The sequence below is a fragment of the Mesoplodon densirostris genome, chromosome 16 (assembly GCF_025265405.1).
Source record: "Mesoplodon densirostris isolate mMesDen1 chromosome 16, mMesDen1 primary haplotype, whole genome shotgun sequence".
NCBI classification, from domain to species: domain Eukaryota; kingdom Metazoa; phylum Chordata; class Mammalia; order Artiodactyla; family Ziphiidae; genus Mesoplodon; species Mesoplodon densirostris.
Genome location: NC_082676.1, coordinates 50883947 through 50908546, shown reverse-complemented (window position 1 = coordinate 50908546; position 24600 = coordinate 50883947). Strand labels below are relative to the sequence as shown.

General features: G+C 42.4%; 1 protein-coding gene across 1 annotated transcript in view; it reads right to left on the bottom strand.

Annotated features, from left to right (window-relative positions):
* Nucleotides 1-3163: 3163 nt before the first annotated feature.
* The window catches only part of DNAH3 (dynein axonemal heavy chain 3), a 184686-nt gene continuing 163249 nt past the window's right edge, over nucleotides 3164-24600 (bottom strand). Inside the window, 10 exon segments of the mRNA XM_060079218.1 lie at nucleotides 3164-3517; nucleotides 4950-5087; nucleotides 5798-6002; nucleotides 8382-8524; nucleotides 10467-10634; nucleotides 11497-11651; nucleotides 15043-15159; nucleotides 16732-16976; nucleotides 19889-20034; nucleotides 20037-20116. Coding sequence (XP_059935201.1) covers nucleotides 3164-3517; nucleotides 4950-5087; nucleotides 5798-6002; nucleotides 8382-8524; nucleotides 10467-10634; nucleotides 11497-11651; nucleotides 15043-15159; nucleotides 16732-16976; nucleotides 19889-20034; nucleotides 20037-20116 — 1751 coding nt within the window.

Sequence of the window (24600 nt, the reverse complement as noted above, 5' to 3'; positions counted from 1 at the left end):
GGAGAGCAAATATCATACTGTGTCAGTAGAGATACAGCATGTACATATTTAACACAAGTGCTATAGGCCTTTGATGGAGAGAGAAACATAAATGTGCTGGCAGGCATGTCGTCCCCTCCATGGCCATTCGGTGAGCACATACCCCAGCCTTGCTTCAATTAGGAGACATCAGTCTGCTATTCCATCAGTCACTCTCCTATCTGATCTCATTGTGGAAGCATTTCCCTACCAAGAGGTGGTTCTGATGTTTAAAGTTAAGTATTTCTAAAGCAATATAAGGCCTGTGAACTCAAGCCAACTGCTTTATCTGGTGGTCAATCAATGAAACACTGACCTGTTCTTACATTGGAGGAAAAACTGGCTGTGCTGAACTGAGTGAAACATGACTTGCTGTCTCCATCATTGTCCCTTTCTAAGTAATTCAAGGTGATATTGAATATGCAGTTTTTGTTTTACGCTGTAGGGGTTAGAAACCATCCTTCCTACCCAGACTCTTCCAAAGTGGAAGTCCGTTTAATGCTAGCTAACCTCTAAGTACCTTCTGTGTGCCAGGAATCTTCCCTAAATGTGAATTTTATACACCTAGCCTCCTTTGCAGAGATGCATATTCTATTACACAGAAACATAATTTCCTGCCAAACTTTCCATGAAATCTATTTGTTTATAATTTTTTCTTTTCATTTTCTCTCCAACCCTATAAAATCTCCTTCTTTGGTCTTTTAAAGGTATCCCCTACATCCCCTCTTTCAATGAAATTTTCTTCCAGTGCTAACAAGGACTGAAAACTATTTACTCAACAGCTAGATTTTTAAAGAGCAAGGACTAGCTTGGTGACAAGGTTTGTCTGATGTCATCTGCTGAGGTGTTTATAGGCAGGGCCTACAGCTTCTCGTGGAGCTGACCTCTGGCCATCTCTGCCCCAGGGCCCCAGCCTCTAATTCACCAGGACTCCTGAAGAACCTACTGCTCTCTCCTGGTGGGGGGGGGGGACATTAATTAACACATGGACCGACCCCAACAGAAAATGACCTTAAATTTAGGGGAATCTTTTGAATTGAGGGAAATTTTTTAAGTTACAAAAATTTAATCCATCGTACAGGAACATTCTGTCCCTTGACCCCTGAGGAACGAAACAGTCCCTGCCTCCCTCAGCTTTTGCCACTGAAGGTGGAGTTAGATAACTGTAAGAGAAATTCAGTTGTTCTCTTAGCAACCTTCTCACTGCCTTATGGCTTACAATGTGACTTACCTAGCCAGTCGAAGATTCAGGGATTTGGGATCCTGACCGTCTTTCCATCTCACATGGCTTAGCAATCTATTTGGAATAATAGACAATAAGGCAGTTCCAGCTATTTATTAATTCTGATTGTCTTTCCTCTATTGGAAAAAGTTATGTTTCTTTGAGAAACAGCTTTTAAGCTACCTACTTGGAGCTGAAAGAGAGTGGCTCCACCTCACTGTCTCTTTATCGGCCCCAGGCAAGATTTGGAGAACTCCCCTTTTGCACTTAGGATCAATTAGATGATTTGCTGATCTCAGAATTCAGAGTCCTCAATCAGAATTTGGCTCCACATTCCCATGAAGAAACAAGTTTTCTGGAATATGTTTATGTGGTTCTCAGAAGCTTCATTTAAGAAAAATCAAAGACCCCCAAGTCAGGACATTTCTTCTAGTGAAGAGGCAGGGAAGCCAGGCCAGACACATTAAGATTCCCAAAAAGCCTTATGTCTTTGCTCATCTATGGACTGACCAAGGGAATGCCCTAGAAGCAGCCATTTAGAGCCGAAGAGCCACAAGAGAGAATATATCAAGAATTTGATTTTTATCTCCCTCAGGATTCTCTTCCAGCTGGCCCTGGGGAGAAACAGTGATAAACTAGAAATTTCTTGGACATGTTTGTTGGAACTACACATCTCTTCTAAGATTCTACATCACAATATAGTGAAGTCCTCAGCAAGGAGGCAGCGTGAAGCAGTGAAAAATGCACAGGTTCTAGAGCCAGACAGACCTTGGCTCAAAACCTGGCTTTTCAATGTGAAAGAGCTGGATAATTGTAGGCAAGTTAGTCTCCTTGAACCTCTAGAGGGGAAGACAATCATATCCAACATAGGTACAAGCAAGATATCTAAAGGCCCAGGGACAAACCATGGCAAGCAACAAATAATGGTTCTCTCATGTCTCCTTCCTTCCTGGAATTTCTGCCCATCTGTGTAGGCTAGTGGAGAAGAATTGGGGTCCCAGTTCTACCACTGGCTAGCTGTAAAACTGAGCTGGTTACTTTTCTAAGCCTCCATCTCTGCATCACTGAAATGGAGATAACGATAATACTGCATAAGATTGTTGTGAGAAGTACATTTTAAATACATCAAGAGCCTTTAAAAAATAAAAATCACCCAAGCATCTTTCAACCTATGAGAAGCCCTAATGTTAGCCCATGTGAATAGGAGAGAAGCAATTAAAGATCAGTGACAGTTACGGCAAAATAATAGGAAAAAAAAAAAAACCCACCAGGGAGCTTAGCCACATGACTAAAGGTCTAGGTTGAAGAGTCCCACTGCCTGTGTTCAAATCTAGGCTCCACTATTTTAGTAGCTATCTGATTTGGAAAATATTGCTTTCTCTATATCATGGTTTCTGCAGCCATAAAATAAGGATAATAACCCACTTTATAGGAATGTTCTAAAATACCTGGCTCATAGCAAGTGCTCCATTAATATAACGGTTATCATCATCATCATCATCATCATCCCATGTGACTATCAAGAAAGGAAAGCTAGATTTCAGTCAAGAATGACGTTCCTGGGCTTCCCTGGTGGCGCAGTGGTTGAGAATCTGCTAATGCAGGGGACACGGGTTCAAGCCCTGGTCTGGGAGGATCCCACATGCCGCGGAGCAACTAGGCCCGTGAGCCACAACTACTGAGCCTGCGCGTCTGGAGCCTGTGCTCCGCAAGAGAGGCCGCGATAGTGAGAGGCCCGCGCAACGCGATGAAGATTGGCCCCTGCTTGCCACAACTAGAGAAAGCCCTTGCACAGAAACGAAGACCCAACACAGCAAAAATAAATAAATTAATTAATAAACTCCTACCCCCAATGTCTTCTTAAAAAAAAAAAAAGAAAAAAGAATGAAGTTCCTTTTATTTTCTGTGTTGAGACAGATGCCATCAGTTATCTAGCTGGCACAGTGAGGCTATTCCTCGGTTTATCCAGTGCTTCTGGGGCCTGTCGGTTGGGAGTTCAATGGATAGGACATAGTTTGTGGAGTGGCCTGTGGTGGAGAGGATACCTCTTCGGGCACTTGTTTTATAGACTGGGCACACATAAATGTTCTGATGCAGAAACATTGCATTTTCCCCAGGTTTCAGCCAAATAATGGGCAATGGGTCATAGAGGATTCTGGGGAGAGACTCCCCGATCTGCATCCTTTCCCTATCCCAACGGGCACCTTCTAAGAAGAGTCCTTTTATGTAGGCCCCATCTTCTGGGTTATTCTCCATGACTGTTTCTTGTGTGGTTACCTGGAAGACAGGAAGCTGTGAGTTCCATTATCTGCCATTTTCCTAAATGAGGCAGCATTAAGAGATTGAGAAAGTACAAACTGGCTTTACTGTCTGCCTTTCCCAGGATGCATTTCCCAGGACATTGGGGCTTCTCTGATAATATTCCTGCCTGCTACATGGGCCAGGTCTGATTTCTAGTTAGCATGCTGCCCTTATATATGGCAGGCACAGAGAATGCACTAAAGTAAGAGCCAGGAGGCCACATTAACTGTTACCTAGCTTAGTGGCCTTGCACAATCTTTCCTCTTTCTGAACCTGGATCTGTAGTGAGGGGTTAGGTTCAGATGCATGCTGGTAAAACAGTTCTCTAGCAGGAGAAGGGAAAGCTTGATTTGTAGTTTCTGTCAAGTTCTGTGGCGTAAAGACTCCCAGCATGGTCAATTTCAGCCTATCAATTGTTTAACAACCAGCTTTAACAGGTTCTGGTGAGTTAGTATGAGCCAGCTCCAGCATACAGCTGTTTAGATTCAGGGGTGATAAATTCCTTCGGATAAATGCAGAAAATGGTCTAGGTGTAGGAGAATAGCGGGGTGGAGGGGATTATGGTGAAGCAGAGAGCACGAGCTCCATTTAAAATCATTCAAATTCTCATCTTTTTGTTATTGTTAATGGAGTGTTTTTCCCATTTCTATTTCTAAGTATTTATTGCTAGAATAGGAAAAGGATTTTTGTATATTTAACCAGTATCCAGTCATCTTACAAATTCTATTAATTCTGATAGGTGTGTTTTTAGGATTTCTAGGTATACAATCATTTCAACATCAAAAAAGATAGTTTTATCTTTTTTCCAGTGTTTATTCCCATTATTTTGCTTTCTTATTGCATTAATTTTGGCTTAGCATTGTCTTCAAAGGCCAATCAAGGTAAGTTCATTTATAAACTAAATAAAGACCTAGGGCAATCAGTTGGTGACCTCCAGACTAGATGATTTCAAAGAATCTTTCTATAGAATTTAAAATTCTACAATGCTCTATAACAGTCCATCTTACTACTTTCTCTCCAAATATGGACTGGGTGATACTTGACTATTGGCCATTCCTTTGACTTTAAGCAAAGCACTACACAAGACCATTAACATCCTTCCAAATGAAGAGTCCACCATGTTGAATAAACAATGTGGAAGGTGCTTTCATTTTTCTCCATACAACTGTGGCAGAATTTTCCTCTGGAAAGATTCCTTTTTATACACACAGAGACAAAGGCTTAGGAATCCTCTGATTCTGTTGGGAATAACTTTTGGAGCTACTTTAAGTCATGCTAAATAACTCATTTGTACCATCTCGGAAGTATTTGCGCCTTAACAGATCCAAATGTTTGGACTCAAGGAAAGGGACAGCACTACTTTCTCTGGTTGGCCCTTTGAGTTGATCTAACCCAAGACGCCCCTTACCTCAAACTCAAATCCGATGTGGTCAATGGGGATGGCGTATTTCCGAGCATAATTCTGAGAGACACCTGTCAAAAAAGACTGTGTAAAGTAGAATCCAGAGATCCAAAAGACCACAGGAGGCCCGTTGTCAATCCATTCCTGGAGAGCCACAGAAATAAAAATGCAAAGTCCACAACACAACAAAGATTGTTCAAAGGCAGGTCATACAAGTTCCATAAAGAAATACGCTTTTTCTCATTTTTCTTGAAACAGGCATCCCTCTCAGTTTAGCTTATATTTTCCCCCTTTGAAACGAAAGTACAATGAAATATATCTCTACTTTAAGAAAAGCGCGGGTGCAGGCGGGTGTCAGGGATACGGTAGAGTGTGGTAGGGACCGTAGCAGTGGAGAGTGTGTGCCTTGTCTAAACTGAGCCACAGCCACTCATCTCCAGCAATAGTTGCCATGCAGGAATGCAGGTCCATCGTTTCAGGTCTTCCTGTTTTTGCAGGACAAACATCTGTATTTTGATATGTAACAATCCAGTGTTCATATGCTAGCTCAAATTTTTAAATAACCAAGCAGCCAAACCAAATCTATCTACTAGCCCATGAGCTGTGGCCCATGAGACACCAGTTTGTGACATTTATTCTGGTTCCCACTCCTGCCTCTAGAGGCTATAATCTTTTCAGGGACTTTGAAAAGTCTCCCTCCTGCCCTCAACCCTGGTAAGACTGTTTCCAGTAGGTGCTCAGTCCAGGATGCTGTGAGGCTGCCCTACTCCCTCTGCCTCTGATCCATCATTTCAGAACGTCCTCTCCACCTGAATGAGAATGCCAGGTGCCCAGTTACCCTGACTCCAAGGTACCTGGAAGAAGGCCAAGCGGGCTAGCAGGTCAGCCACGTAGCCTCCCAGGGGCTTCAGTGATGGGTAGGACTTGGCCATCCACATGGCTGGCACTTTACCCACAAGCATGCTACTGAAGACATCCTCCAGCTCCGAGAACATCAAAACCTGCCCTTTAATTGCTCGGCCAACGTCGATGAGGCTTATGCGAACCACTTTGGTCAATCTGCAAGAACAAAGGAGCAGACTCAGCCTGGCTCCCCAGTGACCTCATTCTACCCCAAGTACACTGACTCCAAGTCTCCTTTTACTTTTCCTCCCTTTAAAAAGTCAGATAATATACATTCATGACAGAAGAATTGTAAAGATGAGAAAAAATTAAATCACCCATTATCTCACCACCTAAAGATAACTTTGATGTATATCTTTCTAGATTTTTCTATATGTAAACACAAATTATTTTTTAATGGGATCATACTATATATGTGTTTTTTGTAATTTGTTTTTCTCTCTTAGCATATAAGGAACATCTTTCCAATTCAATAGAAACCAAACTAAAATCGTCCTTTTTAATGACTGCAAGGTGTTCCATTTAATTTAACTGTTCCTCTATCACTGAAACATATTATTTCTAGACTGTTGTCACTGCAAACAACATTACTAGGAACATCCATCTATATTAATCACTGTGGAAATTTATAATGATATTCTTACTAAAAGTAGAATTTCTGGGTTAAAGGATAATGCAATTTTAAGGCTTCTGATCTATATTGCCAAAGTTGTTCTTTTTATAGACTATGAGGTGCATGCATACCTGAGAAAAGGCAGCTGAAGGGCGGCCTGAAAGATGCCAATATCGCCTGTCTCTCTCTCTCTGGCCTCTGTTATGAGGCCTCATCAAGTCCAGAGGGAATTCAGCTGAGAGTGCCAAAGACTCTGCTACCAGAGAGAACTTGTCATGTCCAAAGACATGTCATGTCCCAGCCAAATGGACATGAGAATGCTCAAATGCAAGAAAGGGATTCCTGGATGTGTAACCACTAAACATTTATATTAAGAGGAATTTAAGGTTCAAACATGTTATTGGTGTATGTGCTTGGCTGAGGAGTCAAGAGCAAAACTACCCTCTGCGGGATTATACCACAGACCTCTATTATACCTGAAACCTACTGGAAAAAGTTTTCTTTCTATTCTTGAAACTATGAGCTCTGCTAGTTTCAAGATTTTTAGTACTCAAGGAAGGAATATTTGCCCTAGAAGACACAATAATGGTTCCCCTGAATTGGAAGCTGAACTGTCATTTTGGGCTTCTCATACCACTGGGTGAGTAGGCAAAAAAAAGGTAGTGGGGAAGTATGTTACAATATTGCCCAAAGTAGTTAATCCTGAGCATCACTGGAATATAAGATTGCTGTTACCCTCTTCTCTTATATTACAGTGGCCAGTGGTAAAGGCTAGTGAAGGCCCCTGTAACCACCAAGAGCTCCAGTGACCTTAGCAGAGAATGAGTGGCCGAGGAGGAAAGCCATTGGCCTGGTGTCTGGATGAATGAGGACTACAACCCATCATACCAAGGTATCTGACTTAAGTAGTCCGCATCCTTGACTCACACCCCATACTTCGCTTGGTCATCCACACGGCAACTGCCTACTGACTCTAGGGAGTAACCCTAAGACTAAGGGGCTCAAGAAATTCTTAGTTGACATTCTTCAAGTTCACCAGGCTTTCGGCATCAGGGCTGTCCCTAAAACTGAGCAATGACCAATGAAGCAAAATGGAGACAGCGGCACTTAAGAGTATTTGGAGCAGCAAGAACCTTGACTTGGAGGCAGAAGTGATGAATTTCCTCATCTGGCCTAGATGGTGTTTGGGAACTCTTTCAGTTTTGACTATCTAGAAATCAAATCAAGGTGATCCCACTGGGCTCTATGCTGTAGTACCTGGAGGAGAAGTGAGGAGGGACTAGAATAGAAGGCCAGAGACCCTTAGCCCCATGGCCATCTTATAATAGCCCTTCCTTACCCCTGTGGTAGCGGCAATGGGATGAACTGTTCCTCATCCCTTTCTAAGTTTACCCTGATTTCACATACTGGCTAAGTGCATGGGCTCTGGAATCAGAGAGCCTGGATTCAAACTCAGTTCTGCCACTGAATGACTGTGTGACCTTGAGCAAGTTACTTAGCCCTTCTGTCTCAGTTTTCTCATTTGTAAAATAGTGGTAGAGGGATTACTAACTGTGCATATTTTTAAAGACTGTTGTGTGGTTTGAATGCAAAGGCATGAGTGGTGCTTGGAGCCATATCTAGTACTAAAGGCTCAATAAAAGTGGCTTTAATGATTACTTTTACTATTAGCCTGTGCTTGGTATTGGTTTTAACCCCAGTTTACAGATGTCATATGAATGAACAAGAGAGAATGAATAGAAGGAACTGATTTAACCCTGGGCCAACACATGCTGGGATGGCCCTATTTACAGCCCTCCCTACAAGGTAGGGCAAACCAACTCTGCACAGCAACTCTTATCAAGTATCCATTCTAGTTACTGCCCATTAGATTCTACCCCTCACACTAACTCCCAGGATCCAAGCAAGACCATACAGCCCACCTGTTGAATCTGATGAGCTCTTGCCTTAGGACAGTGTTCATAGATTCATCATAGACCACAGGGTACAACTTCACGACCAACTCCAAGTCAAAGTCATTGGGAAGCTTGGAGAGTAGGTCCTGGGCCAGCTCCTCAACCACTTCCTTAAAGTGTAAGCATTAGAGAGGTGAATGAGACACAAGGCCAGCGGGCTGTGGCTTCGTCCGGTTAAACCTGAAGCAGTGAGCCTTTGTCTTTTTAAACACAGTCTACAGGACCTTTCTGGGAACTCTCCTACAGAAGCCAATTCTGCCCTGAGGGGAAGGAGGATACCCATCCCACCCACTCCCACACCCCACCCCTGCCCCCAGCCTTAGGGAAGACATCACCTCTAAGCTGAAAAATGAAAGTCCTGAGCAAGGGCCTGAGGGCCAGGTGGGGAATTCGTGCTCAGCGAGCCAGGTAGGCTCAGGGCAGTGCTGAACCCTGCAGAACTCCTCCAATCTTCAAGGTCACCCCTGGGAGACAATCTCCCAAGGCTCTCATAGCCAGCCCCTTAGGACCAGCTCCTGGTGCAGGTGGGACTTTGCTCTGTGCCAGTGACATGGACATCTGGGAAGGCAGTAGGCCATTCCTCAGCATTAAGAATAGCCCATGGCAGTGAGTTTAGCCAAGTAGGGAGGGGACAGGCCTAGAGGAAGAGTAGGAAGAGGAGGAGTGGGACGTGGGTGTGGGTGTGGGAGAGAAACACAGCTCTGCCATCCTTTGGCTCAAGGAGGCTGGAATGTACACTTCCTTCCCTCTTCCCACTGTGAGGGGAATTTCCATCCCTAAGCTGAGACACACAAACCAGGCTGCTTTATCTTCACACATATTACCACTTATGGTAGTATGAACCAAATTGAGAAACCAAATACAATCATCCCTTGGTATCAACTAGGGATTGGCTGCAAGACCAAACTCCACAGATGGTCAAGTCCCTAATAGAAAATGGTGTAGTATTTGCATAGAACCTACACACATCACCCCTCCCCCACTACTTTAAATCATTTCTAGATTACTTATAATACCTAATACAATTAAATGCTATGTAAATAATTGTGAGTACAATGTAAATGCTTTTTAATAATTGCTGAAGTGGGGTGAATGCAAGTATTGCTTTTTGGAAATTTCTGGAATTTTTTTTCTGAATATTTCAATCTTTGGTCTAATTCAAGGATGCAGAACCTGTGGATATGCAAGGCCAACTGTATGCAAAGTCCACAGCTGAGCAGGGTTGAACATGGAGTAGCTCAGAAGCTGGAGAAGGGAAGAGAAGGAAAGGAGAGATCAGGGTGGAGTCAGGAGATGTGGTTCTGGGCCTGGCACTGCCTCTGTGTTTCTGAATGCCTTAAAGTGGGTCACTTCTTGTAGGGTTTGTTTTGCCCTCATCTGTAGACCAAGGAGGGTGGACAGGATCAGTCCTTCACAATGTGTGGAATGATCACAAGAGACACCCAAAATGATTCCAGGTGTTTCCAGGACATAGAGCAAATAATGTTGAATCACGTGATGAGAAAGTCACTCTCTTGTCAAGTTTTGGCTACCCTTTTCTTTTCATTCCGTTCAAGGAGAAAGTCTCAGGTCAGGGCTGAGACTGCTCTGTAACACTTGCTGATCCTCCCGTTTTCCCAAGGAGCCAGAAAGACATCAGCAGCAGCATCTGGAAGAACCTACTAATGTTTAGCCTTTGTTTTGTTTTTGTGGCTGTCACGATATTATGGAAATGGTACTGGGTTTCCACTTATTTTCCTGATGTGCAGTTTTTTAAATAAATGTTTTTAAGCAAAAGAGATTTAGTTTTAAGTATTATGTAAATGGAATACAGATGATATGTGGATTTAGCAATGAATCATGAAGGTTATATAGGAATAGCTGACATTTTAGAAACACTGGTGCTCTTCCAGCTCAGTATTTAAAGACTCTCAGCAGTAAGACCAGAGCACCCATATCCTCCCTCAAGGGTCTGCCAGGCCTCCACTCTTCTGCCTTCTTGGTCATCAGCCACAATCCTGCATGCCCACTAGATGAAAAATTGCCTGGGAAATTGAACTCAAGCCTGGTTACCTGAGGGGACTTGCCACTCCCTCCTGACTGCCTAGGGAGGGTCAGCAGCACCCCTTGAAACAGCTGGTTGGTTTCCTGGTTGTCTTTGGTGATATCGGCATTCTCGTGCAGGCCAAACACGTCTGGGTGGGCTGTGATAGAGAGGTTCCTGAGATATTCAATATAGGACTGGAAAGGAAATCTTCAGTTGACATAAGTTCAGGTTCCTTGGGGTCCCACAGATCACCCAAGGTTTTGCCAGAGCAGACCCACGCAGGAATCACACTGTTTCGGTAGCACAGGCCACAGACACACACACGCACACAACGCTGGGGCCAAGACATTCCAAGCTTTCCCTCATACAGGTTTCGGAGGAGTGAGCATGAGTATGAAGGTAGATCGACTGAATATCTCCCCTCCCACCTCTGCTGGCTTCCTCCCTGCTCCCCCAGCAGTCTTAGCTTTGGAGACAAAAACTGGGTTTGGATTCAGGCAGAACAGGATTTGGATCCTAGCTCCATCTTAAACCAACTGTGTAACCTTGAGCTAGTCACCTGAAAGCCCAGTTTCCTTATCTGTAAGTGGGAAAATGAATGAGGTTATGAAGGAATAAGGCTTTGGCACATTAACAGGTACTCGATGAAAGTAAGCCCTTTTCATTCTGCCTTCAGATTTCTTGTTTTCTTCTTCCTTTTATCATTCTCCCATCCAGTTTTTCTGTCCCTCCCTTTGCCACCTTCTGAACCTTTGATTTCAAGTAGCAATTTCCATCCTGTTCACCACCAAGGCTTCATCTTAAACATCCCTCCCCCTTCTCCCCAGATGGAAAGATATTTTGAAAGATCTTGTCTACGAAATGCCCAGCATTCATTAAACAGTGATAATGTCTATCTTGTAGGCTTTTGGGAAGATTTGAAATAGCTTATGGACCTGAGTCAGGAAGCCCAAGCTATCCCTGGGCCCTCCTTGGATACACTGCAACCCTAGCCACATGGAGACTGCCAAGCCCCTCTGGGGGGACAGAGGGACCTCTCCCTCCCCTGCCCCTCACCTGGTAGGAGCCATGAGAAGGGATGTAGTAAGTGTCTCCAGGAGCAAGACAGTAATGGTCCTGCTCAATATCCTTACAGTAGAACGTGGGCAGAAGGGATAGCAGGAGCCTTCTGTCTTTGTCATCTGTCACTCTGCCTCCATAATTACATTCCCCTGGGGACAACCAACAGAAGAAGTTGAGCCCATAATGAACTTGGTCAATAACCTAAAATAGAGGATTCTTCCAGCCAAGGAGCTCTGCTGAGACACAGGGTTGCTAAAACCATGCTCAGCTTGGGATGAGACCAGGCCTTTTTGGTATTATGGTTGCTACAAAAATAATACATGTTCACCATATTAGAAATTAGAAAATAGTGATAAACTGAAAGAAAAGCAATACAATCACCAATAATTCCAACAAAGGTAACTGTTAACATTTAGGCATCTTCCAGACATTTGTCTGGACATTTGGGTGTATGTGTACATAAATGTGAAAGGCATTATAGAAATGTGGTTCAGGGCAAGAACTCTGGCATGAGACAGTACTGAGCTCCAATTACAGCCAGTTTCTGGGCTCCAACTTTTGCCATTTATTAGCAGTTTCTCATCTGTCTAGAAGTAGAGATAACTGCATACCTATCTTACATCGTTGTGGTTAACAACGCTTATAAAGCATTTAGTACAATGCTTAGCATATAGAAAGCATTCAATTACAGCTTTTACAAATACGTATAGTTTAGAAAATTAAGATTATCCTATATATACTTCTTTGGGATATGACTCTCCTACCCCCATCCCCATCATCAACATCATTCTCTGAGACTCAGGTTTCTACACTCAGATTTCTACAAAAAGAATTAGGTAATTTTTTGAGGGGCCATCAAATCCGTCTCACCAACCCAGGATGCATTTTCTAGCTGGATCAGATTCCACAGTATGTGGGTACCACCTGGTATCTGGAAGCTGGGGACAACACACTAGTCTGCAAGGAAAAGACATCTCTGTGTGTGTGTGTGTGCGTGTGTGTGTGTGGTGTGTGTTTGCATGCAAGGGCTCCCCTGAAGGGTGGGCTCATTTCCAATTCCAATCATTCTAGGAAGGGGAAGGTCTACGGACATGAAACAGGAAGTATGACTCAAGTTGAGGCCTCAGCCTCTCTTGGTATTGGAGGGGTCTAAATGTCTAGGAGGAGCATCCTGGTGGCTCATTAAGGAAGAAGTAAGAGACTAAGGGTAAGCTCATACCTACTGAGTAATTTGAGCCCTACAAAAACTGTTTGACCTTAAGCCAGACCATCTAGATCTCTCTCTGTTGACCTCTCAGGCCTTTAGCAAAGTTTAGTTTGAACATTATAGTTTGTCCCAGCTGTAAAGAGATTTATGACAACACTAGAAGTACAATATTAAAGGGAGAGTAGCTCCCCCCTGAGGTCAGCATGGCAGTGCTAGAGAGTACCAAAGAGGGACTACAAGTGAAGGTAAACCTTAGGTACAGAGTCATGATTCAGGGTCCCACCTCCACTCTCTCATCAGCAAATTTTACTTCAGGGGATACCCTTATAGGCTCTGGGTTTTATGTTTATGAAGGAAGGTACATTTCTTTACTTATATGTCTCCTCTTTGTAGCAAGAGCACAAGTTCCTAAAGGGGTCTGGATGTGCCTTATATCTCTTCTAGATTCTCCATTGGCTCTGCTACAGGGTTGGGGGTACCAGATTAAGAATGTATTTGACTTTGGCCCATCTAATTCGATAACCACTCTCCAAATAAGACCTGTCTCTTTGGTTAGTCTGTCTCTTGCGGTCAGTACAGAGCTCTAATAATCATCTCTATCTGATCTTCTTTCCTTCCAGGTACATAGGAAGGTTATAACTCCCGGGGCCTCTGGCAGTGAGGTGGGGCCAGGTGACAAGTTCTTGCACATTTAACTCCTGGCATGAGCTTTTCAGTGCTACCCTGTGGCAGTGACCACATAAGTGTATGTTGAGATGGTGGCATCAAAAGTTGGTGGAGCCTTTGCCAACTGTGCCCCTGATAGATAATTACAATGAGCAGAGACCCTTGCCAATTCACACTGGACATGCAGAATGGGCAAGAAATGTCTCACACCCTTGAGATTTGGGGATTGCTTGTTATCTCAGACTAACTAGTCTATCCTGACTGGTGCAGTTGGAAAGTGACTATCCTCAAGCCAGCTGGCACAGTTGGAGCAGGTTGGTTTATGAGCGGCAGGCAGTTCAATACTCATCCCCGGGCAATTGCCCTCATCCCAGGGCAATTATGCACTCATTCTGTGATCTGAAGGGGAGCTCTGGGATGTGCTTCTGTGTGGTCTGGAATAATGGGAATATGGCTCACTTCTTTGGAAAAGTTCTTTCACCTAACTAAAATCCACTGAACTTATGTTGTGTGTCACTTGGGGTTTTGGTTTAGGAGACACTCTGCTGAGTTAAGGTCTCTGTCACCTTTTACAAATGAATTTAATCACTCTAAAGCAGGATTTCTCGATCTTGGCATGATTAACATGTTGGACTGGGTAGCTCTGTGTTGTAGGGGGCTGTCCTGTGCATTGTAGGATGTTTAGCAGCATCCTTGGCCTCTACCCAGTAGCACATCCATTTAGTTGTGACAACAAAAAATGTCTCCTCAGTTTGTCAGATGTCCCCTAGGAGACAAAATCACCCTTGGTTGAGAACCACTGCTCTAAGGCCTCGGTCTTGTCAGTTGTAAAACAGGGTCACTAAAGTGAAGCTCATAAGATTGCTGTGAAGACTGAATGATGTAGATAAAGTGCCTGCCGTATGACTGGGGAAAGGATCCAGAGTTGAGGGAGGAACTTGTGTGTGACCTGGAAGATGCCCAGGTTTTTCTATTGAGCTGCATTTTGACTTTTGGCCATGGTAATCCATTCATTTAGCTCATCTATAGTTTACCTCCTATCTCTGGGATTACATGGTGTGCTTCTTGAGGGCAGTGACCAAGTCTTATATATTTACATTCTTCCATATTATGTACTAGTATATACTGGATGACTGATAAAAGATTGCTGATGAATTGCTTTAATACAAAACAGCACATGTCATTTTCACCTCAGGGTACCTCTGCTGGGACTGCTCTCCTTCCTTTTTCCCACCACCTGCCCCTGCTTTCTTCTTCCACTTGTAAAACTCCTACTTATCCCTCAAAACCATCTTTCACGCCTTCAGGAAGTTTTCCCTAATCATCCCCACCCCATGTCTGAAATTTAACCATTGTGCTATCTTATAAATGTTTCTCTTACTGAACTTATCACTGTACTGTTATTGATTTTGTTGTATTTCCCTCGCTTTGTAGACTGTGCACCCCTTAAAGGGAGGGATTGATCTTGATTTTTCTGTGTGTGTGTTTTGTTTTTGTTGGTTTGTTTGTTTTACAATATCCAGCGTGGGGACCAGCATCATTAAGAGCTCCATGTCTGTTGAAAGCATGAGTGAGTAAGTAAACAAATGGAGGTGGAAGCAGAGGAGGAGGAAGGTGGAGCATAATCGTGGACGTTTATGGTTGCCAAAGCCTCCTTCCGTAAATACCTGTCAGGTAGGTCAGAGCATCCAACGGCACCTCCTTGTAGTCATTCAGAAACATCTGGGTCTGCCGCATACTAATCCTCAGGTCGGATTCGTTGAATTCATAAGGAATATTCCAACCTGCATGAGGCAGAGATAAATTAGATGCTTCAGGGATGAGAGCTCTTAATTTCCACTCAGAGATTGATCTGGTGGAATTAAGCATCATTATGGATCAAGAGCTTCTTTCAGCCCTGTGAATATCAAGCACCATGCCAACTATTAGCTTTGACATTTACTGCCAACGTGGGAGACATTCTGCCTGAGAAAACATCCATTCTAAAGTCAATTTCCTTATGGATCTCCCCCATTTGATAAGGAAGATGTTAACATCCTGGGATTTGTGGAATGAGAGTTATTCACCCTGGCAGAAATACTGTGGTAATGCACAGAACGCCAAAAATAACACCAAAGCATAGCTAGAGAGCACTATCTGTGATTGGGCAATAGAACTAAGTTAGCTTTGAGAATTCCCCCCCTCCCACTCATGGGAGAACTAGATGGCTGGCCTTGAAGAAACTATTGCTTGTATTTTCAAGTGTTATAATGGTAAATGCCCAGTGGGGCTGCACAAGTGACATAAATGTATGAATCAGGCCGGATGTAAGACAGTAGGGTATGGTAGGACCTGTGCTCAATGGAGATGTTTAACTTCCTCCTAAACATTCACATTCAAATTAAAAATATAATAAGACAACAAAAACTTCGGTTCTGGCAAAGAGAACACAACTGGGCAGTTGACTATAAGCCAAACTGTTGTATGGATGTTTGGAGGTCTGGCACGGGTGGGAGAATGGTGGTGGGAGAATGTGGTGTGTGAGATGCAGATGTAGAGGGAGTGTCCCCTTTGGCTGTCTCACCTCTGAGACCCTCAGTTGAAGGGTCAGGTGGTCTGTGGAGCTAACTGGGGCAGGTAGAAGGAAAGAGGATGTTCTGAGAGAATCACCAAAAGGACAATTTGCCTCCTTTTGTAACCCAAAAGAATGGCTAAGAATACCTTAAGGTGGGTCATTTCAAGAAAAGAATCAGATGCAGCCCATGGGTGAGAGAAAAATAATCCAACCTTAAAACCATGGTGATATGGGATCTGTATTTAGCAGATGATCTGCTCTAACAAGAATATTGAGTCACTTAAGTTAGGCCATGGATAAGTTACATTAATAAAGAAATTTATGTTTATTTTTTCAAGGAGAAACACAAACAAATGTCCCAGCTGTATTTCTTTCATTGTTATGCACAGGTAAAGAGAGCAACCTAAAATTTTATAAATTACCTGGTGACGATTCCCTGGAGAGTGGCCGTGATACCCAAGCTAGGCAAATACACCAAAGGGAAGGGCCTCCACTCTTCTCATTATCATATTACTTCAGTAATTAGAGGACCTCTGATTCTGAAGCATCACCTCTTTCCCTGACATTGATATTGACCTGGTTATAGGAGTGCCAGACTTGTTAAGTAAAAATACAGAGACACTCAGTGAAATTTAATTTCAGATAAACAACAAATCATATTTAGTATAAATATGTCCCAAATATTGCATGGAACATACTTATACCCTATTTTACTGGCAACCCTGAGTACAAACTTGAACTCACCCCTGTATCTGTCTGTGATCTTTCCCCCAGGCAATCCAGGTATGCTGTCATCTCTCACCTAGGGGTCCAAAATTTCTCCTCTTTTGAACGACGGCATGGAAGAAGCAAAGGCTAAACAACAGCTTTTGCCACATCACTGCTTTTGTACAGCTTTGGAAGAACACGGGGTCTGAGATGGGGTCATTGAGGTAAGAGCGCAAAAGGTTGGCCCGGAGCCCTTTGGGGGGCTCATTGGTCATTTTAATCCCATTCTGGAGGATGCTGACTGGAAACTTCTCTGATGGATAGCTGGTTAACCAGAGTCTGGAAGAACAACAGACCCAATTATTTACAGCAATGCAATACATTATATTGAAAAACAGTAACAAAAAATAATAACTACCATTTATTAAGCATCACTAGATGCTGAACCCCATGCTAAGAATTTAATTTATGTCCCTTCATTTACTTTAATCCTCACAGCCACCCTATGATCCCCTTTACCAGTGAGGAAACAGAGACATGGAGAAGTCAAGTGGGGTTTTCAAGGACACACCACTTAGAAGCAGCAGAACTGAGATGAACTCAGGGCTCCCTGACTCCAAAGGCCCTGTCCTATTCACTACACCATGTTCCTGCCCTGTTGGACTTTCTGAGCACCTATTATGGTCAAATACTACACCTGGCACTCCAGGAGTGGCCAAAATGAGCAAAGAATTGTTTCTTGCTTCTAGATACTCACAGCCTTGCTGCTAGGAGGGGAAATGGGAGCTGGGGAGGGGAGAAAAGACAAGCAAACAGAATGCCAAGGAGTTATAAAATCAAGACCACAGGGAGGGAGGGAAATAATGGGCCATTGGGGTCCATGGGAAGAAGAGATTTCCACGGGGTGGAGAGAGCAAAAGTCTGCAAACTACTGCCAGGGAGCCAAATCTAGCCTTAGCCTGTTTTTGTAAATAAAATATTATTGGAACATGGCCACACCTCTTCATTTACAAATTATTTATGGATGCTTTCATGCCACAACAGCACAGCTGAATAGTTGCAACTGACAACATGTCCTGCAAAACCTAAAATATTTACTATCTGGGCCCTTATAGGAAAAGTTTGCTGACCCCTGTCATAGAGGCCAATGGCATTAGAAATGGGTCTTGAGAATATGGAAGATTTCTTTTCTTAAATAATAAAAGTATATCTATGCCCATGAGAAATGGGAGCATAGGTAAAAGTATTTAGAAAGGAAAAAAATACATGATTTTACCATCTACAGGTTAACATTTTGGCATATTGTCTTCCAGGCTTTTATTCATTTGTTTTTCTTACTCAAGCTCAGGTTACATACACACTGTGGCATCCCGTTTTGTTTCATTTTTGTGGGTTTGTTTTTCTTTTTTGCTAGACATTAGAGAGGTTTCCAACAGGAGGATTTGGGGATGGAAGGTCATTAAAGACACAGGACACAGGCTGAGCAACTGCACGGAGGAGGAAAAGTTGGGGATGTGGCAAGGCCTATAGTGGGCAGCCTGCTGTGGCCCAGGCACAGGCCTCAGAGGGGAGGGAAGAGGCCATAACGTGGGGGCCTGTGGCCTGACTTCAGTCTGCAGATGGGTGATGTTTAACTCTCACCATGCAAACCAACACAATGCTGTAACATATTTTTGAAGTAGTTGCCAACTTTTAAAAATCTAGGGCTTTCTTTTAAAGTTCTAGATTCCCGTCTTTCCTTTAAAATAGTCATAAAATCTGGATACAAGAGGCCTGTATTCCTGCTTGGCAACAGCTGGTAGTAGGCAGTAACTGTTCTTCTCTACAGGGCATGTGCCTCTAGTTCGCCACAGTCCCCACCACTCTCTATCGGTATTCAACACTGAGGCTGACTGTCCATGATGATAGCTATTGTACTGTGGAAAGTGGAATATTTCTTGTGCCCAGTCCTCTTCACTAATTTATGTTACATTCCTCATTGTATAGGCACTTGAGTTTGTGACTTGGGTTAAGATCATATTACAGGAGACCTTAAATGTCAACATGAATAATTTTTTCTTCATTGAGTATGTCATTGATGGTCAATGAGTCAACTCAGCATCCAAAACCAAATAGAATCCTTGAAATTAATGGATTTCCTCTTAAACTCTTACATGAATCTTATATGAGCCTTACATGAATACAATCAACTACGGCCTAATCTGGCTTTGTAAATAAACACCAAACACTTTTCTATTTTCAGGCAGGCATGACTAAAATAAAAATAACCGGCAAACTTTGTTGCCTAGAGCAGGAGTTGGCAAACTTTTCCTATGAAGGATCAAAGAGTAAATGTTTTAGACTTTGCATGCCATATGGTCTCTGTCACAACTACTTGAAGCATAAAAGCAGTCGTAGACAGTATATGAGTGAACATGGCTGTATTTCAATAAAACTTTATTTATAGACACTGAAATTTGAATTTCATATAATTTTCACATGTCATGAAATATACTTCTTTCAATTTTTTTCAACCATAAAAAATGTAAAAGCTATTCTCAGATTGCAAGCTGTACAAACACAGGCAGCAGACTGGATTTGGCCATAGTTTGCTGACCCTTGGCCCAGAATGAAAGAATCACTGAACATTTGAGTTAAAAGGGGCTTTGAAGTCTGTTTCATCTCATTCTCTAAATGCAAATACTTAGGCCCAGTCTTGCTGGGCTTTAAAGTTCACAGAAAATAAATAGCTGTTTCCAATAATGATTAAAATTCCATGTATCTAAACAAGTATGGGATAGATCAAGTGCCTAGACTACAGGTGGATTTTTTTTTGTTTTTAGGCAAATAAGTTTTAAAACTCCGATTTGCTGGCATTTAATCTACCTTCCCAGGCACATCTCCTATCACCTCCCCAAAACAATTTCTCACAGTGTATAACCAGGAATCATAGGATAACTTCTTGGTCTTTCCTTTGCTTTTATAAATGCTGCCCTTTCTGCCTGGAATGTCCTTCCTGGAAAACTCCTATTCATCTTTCGGTACTCCAGGTCTTCCCCAAATTTTCCTTCCCTTTTCCATTCTTATTCGAACAAGTACAGCAGGTATTGCATGGTATCAACATTATTCATCTATGGTCTGCCTTCTACTAGACTGAGAGCTTCTTTAAGGGTAGAACTGTGTCTTGTTCATCTTTGCATTCCCAGCCATTAGCATGATGTCTGGAACTCAAGGGTGGGGCCCAGAGACACAGTGGTGGGGCAGCATCTCACCTGAATCCCATATTGGTGCTCTCAGGAACAATCACCTCCTCATAGATCTTCTCCAGCACAGGCATCCAGCTCGTGGCCAGATGACAGTTCTGTAAGACCACCCAGGTCCCATCTTTGATAGCAGTGTTAATCATTTTGGCAGCAATATAGGGCCTTGGCCTTGGCCAAGGGAGATGGTCTGTGTTTTGGCACCTCCCATGCCAAGATCATCAGCAAATTTCAGCAGGCCTGAGATCAGGAAGAAAAAAGACCGTATTAAAAATAACAACACAGAAGAAGGGGTTACATTAAAATTCTGGACTCAGAAAGAAAGCCACTGGCTTTTGTTAATTATGAAATTAGCATCTTTCTGAGGAAGCTTTAGACTTCTGGTAAGATAGTGAACGAAGATACTACTGATTCTTCTTTTGCTTTAAATAGATAGACGTTCTTCATGAAAAAAAAAAAGACACAAACTGAAAAAAAATAATAATAAGAGTTTGAAAGGAAGAGAAATTCCCAGGTGCCAAAAATGAAGAGGGAACTCCAAACTAGAAAGGTTAGCACATAGCCAAAGAACTAGGAACTGGGTTTTTCTTTTTTTTTAAATTTTTATTGGAGTATAGTTGATTTACAATGTTGTGTTAGATTCAGGTGTACAGCAAACTGAATCAGTTATACATATACATATACCCACTCTTTTTTAGATTATTTCCCATATTGACCATTACAGAGTATTGAGTAAGAGTTCCCTGTGCTATACAGTTGGTCCTTATTAGTTATCTATTTTAGATATAGTAGTGTGTATATGTCAATCCCAATCTCTCAATTTATCCCTCCCCCCCTTACCCTCTGGTAACCATAAGTTTGTTTTCTACATCTGTGACTCTATTTCTGTTTTGCAAATAAGTTCATTTAGGAACTGGGTTTTTGTAAATTTATTTTACTAGGAAAACAGGTATTTGGACAGTGAAATTTCAAATAGATCTCTTTCACATCTTTTTTCCTCAGAGGCAGCTGATGTTACACCTTTTTGTGAGTCCTTCCAGAGATATTTCATGCATTTAAGTAAATATGTATACTCTATTATACTTACATGAATTGTAGAACACTATATTTGCTTTTTTCACTTAGATCTTTTCCACATCAGTACATATATAAAGGCTATATTCTTTTTCATGGTTACATAGTATTTCACCTTTGGAAAATACCATACTTTATTTAACCCGTCTAGTGGTTGGAGTTTGTCCACAGGGAATATAGCTTTGCCCTTACCAGGGGTGGGACGCTAGATCTGAGACTTTTTTATAAAGTTAGGATCCTCAAACGGCTGCACTCTCATGTAAGAAGGCCAGAAATCTGCTTTGTGTTCTTTCTTTAATGATTTTTAGATGAGTTTCTTTTATGATCTTTTTTAGAGACAATATTAATCTGCTAGGGCTGCCATAACAAACAACCAAAGATTGGGTGGCTTAAACAACAGAAATTTATTTTCTCTCAATTCTGGAGGCTAGAAATCCAAAATCAAGGTGCTGGCAGGGTTGGTTTCCTCTGCAGCTTCTCTCCCTGGCTTGTTTGTGGCCATTTTCTCATGTCATATTTTCACTGTGTCCTTACATGGTCTTCTTCCTGTCAGTGTGTCTGTGTTCTAATCTTCTCTTATAAGGACACCAGTCATGTTGGATTTGGACCTACCCTAATGACCTCACAACTAACTCTTTAAGGACTTTATCTCCAAATACAGTCACATTCTGAGGTACTGGGAATTAGGTTTTAACATACAGATTTGGGAGGGACACAATTCAGCCCATAATACCCCCATAATACTGGGGGTTAATTCTTTTGATTGTTCATGTGCTGATTATGCCTTATAGTGATGAATTTCCTCATGTAGTTTATAATATTTTTATTGTTGAGTTCACAATCAGCAAGTTTGTGTTATTCTGTGGGAGTCTGATATATCTTGGGTTTTAGGAGTGCCCTAACAGAACAATTTTGCATATACAGACATTGGTGTCCCCAGCGTCTTGCCATTCTGGATCAATTTTATGGGAAATTTCTCAGCTTGAGAATCCCATACCATAGGGTACTGTAAATCTACACCCCTCATCTGCATGTAGCATAGGCTTGGAGTTTTAATTTCTCACTGAAGAATTGTTTACTTTTTCCACCCAAGCTCCAGGCCAGTGATAAGCTTCCACATTGCTTCTTGAGTCAGTAGCCTAAAATTCAGAGTTCTATGGAAAAAAAAAATACATGGATTTGGAACAAAACAAAACTTCTAGAAATGGAAAGCACTGTCATTGAAGATAAAAACTCAAAGCACTGATTAAAAAAGCAGGTTAGATACAGCCAAAAAGAGAATTAGTGGAAAGTAAGGTCTGCAATCAATGATGCATTCAGTAGTGTTGGGAACCCCAGGTCTCCAAATACCATCACCTGCTAAAGGAACTGCAGTTCCTTGGAGAAACGTTTGTTCACGATAAGCCTGAAATATATATGGTAGTTCTACACAGCAAGGAAGTTATCAAAAACCACTGGGGTATGTGAAAAGGATATTGACACAGAGGTGCTACCACAGGCCAAAGACTGAATAATCTGAGCATCAAAAAGAATAATGACAGCAGTGGAGTAAAATACCACTATATTTGAAACATCCAATATGTTAAAACCAATACACTAATAATTGTACCAAAAAACCCCATCTTAGTGCTTAAGTAACTTTGGAGGTTACTAGGGCACCAATTCATTATTCTGAAAGCTGGTAAATAAAGAGTATGAACCAAGCATCTTTTCTGCCTGTCCTTTTTGAACTATATTTAGAGTAAACCAAAGAGTTGATAAAGAAAAATTCTTCTTTATAGAAGAGTTCCAGCTAAAAAATGTGGGAGGAATGATAGAATTAAAATATCATCATTTTGCAGCCCCTAATGAAATAATGGATCTGGGTAATGATTTTCTAAGGCTGATAAAACCATTAGGTCAGTGGTTCCCATTGGCTGCACACTGAAATTACCTGAAAAGCTTTATAAAACACAGTGCCTGGGCTTCCCTGGTGGCGCAGTGGTTGAGAGTCCACCTGTTGATGCAGGGGACATGGGTTCGTGCCCCGGTCCGGGAAGATCCCACATGCCATGGAGCGGCTGGGCCCGTGAGCCATGGCCGCTGAGCCTGCGCGTCCAGAGCCTGTGCTCCGCAACGGGAGAGGCCACAACAGTGAGAGGCCAGCGTACCGCAAAAACAAACAAACAAACAAACAAAAACAGTGCCTGGGTCTCACCTACAAAGATTTTAATTTAATTGGTTGAGGGTGAGGCCTGCACATAGAGATTTTCTTTTTTTTTTTTTCTTTCAATTTTTAATTGAGACGTTCTCTTTATTTCACTCTCATTCTTTTTTTTTTTTTTTTTTTTTTTTTTTTTTTGCTGTATGCAGGCCTCTCACTGTTGTGGCCTCCCCCGTTGCGGAGCACAGGCTCCGGACGCGCAGGCTCAGCGGCCATGGCTCACGGGCCCAGCCGCTCCGCGGCATATGGGATCCTCCCAGACCGGGGCACGAACCCGTATCCCCTGCATCGGCAGGCGGACTCTCAACCACTTGCGCCACCAGGGAGGCCCTCACTCTCATTCTTGAAAGACAGATTTTATGTTTGCATATTTTCTTTTAGCACAATGATGGTATTATTCCACAAATTGCACTGTTGCTATTGAGACATTTGTTGCCAGTCTAACTGCTGTTCTTTAGAGATAATCTTGTTTTTCTCACGGACTGCTTTTGATTTATTTTTTTTACTGAAGTATATAGTTAATTTACAATGTTGTGTTAATTTCTGCTGTACAGCAAAGTGACTCAGTTATACACATATATACATTCTTTTTTATATTCTTTTCCATTATGTTCTGTCCCAGGATACTGAATATAGTCCCCTGCACTATACAATAGGACCTTATTGTTTATCCATTCTACATATAATAGTTTGCATCTACTAACCCCGAACTCCCAACTCATCCCTCTCCCACCCCCCACCCGCTAGGCAACCACCAGTCTGTTCCCTATGTCTGCGAGTCTGTTTCTGTTTCATAGATAGGTTCATTTGTGCCATATTTTAGATTCCACATATAAGTGATATCATATGGTATTTGTCTTTCCATGGAGATTTTCTTAAAGCTCCCTAGGTGATTTCAACGTGCAGCCAAGATTGAGAACCACCATATTAGGTGAAAGGCTGATGGGAAACTTTATAAAGGAGGCAGTGGAGGAGTAGCGAGCTGAATCACACTGACAATGCCTGAACCCACTGATCAATCTTAATGAAAAAAGATGACCAGACAGTATGTGCCTCCTAATATGGCACACTCTGAGGGACACAGTACCTGCAGTTTCCTGGGAAGTTATCGCAGCTGAATCTAATCAAGCCTCTAGCACAGAGGGACAGGAACAAGCTACATACACCCTTGGATTTTACAGGCCTGTCCTCTCCCAACACAGCATCATCATTTTACAGACCATATTCTGACCTTGTCCCCATTTCTTTTCTCTACTTTTCCTGGTTTCCCCTCATTTCTCTTGTATAAGCCTGCCACAGAAAGGACATAGGGGAAGGAGAAAAGATGCTAGAAAGGGGTCATGAATTGAGCTTTGACAATAACAATAATTTGGGTGTAGGAACCTGGAAAGGGTACCAGTTCATTTCAGTGCCTTCCTCTGATTGCCTTTGAGGAGAAGTGCTGGCT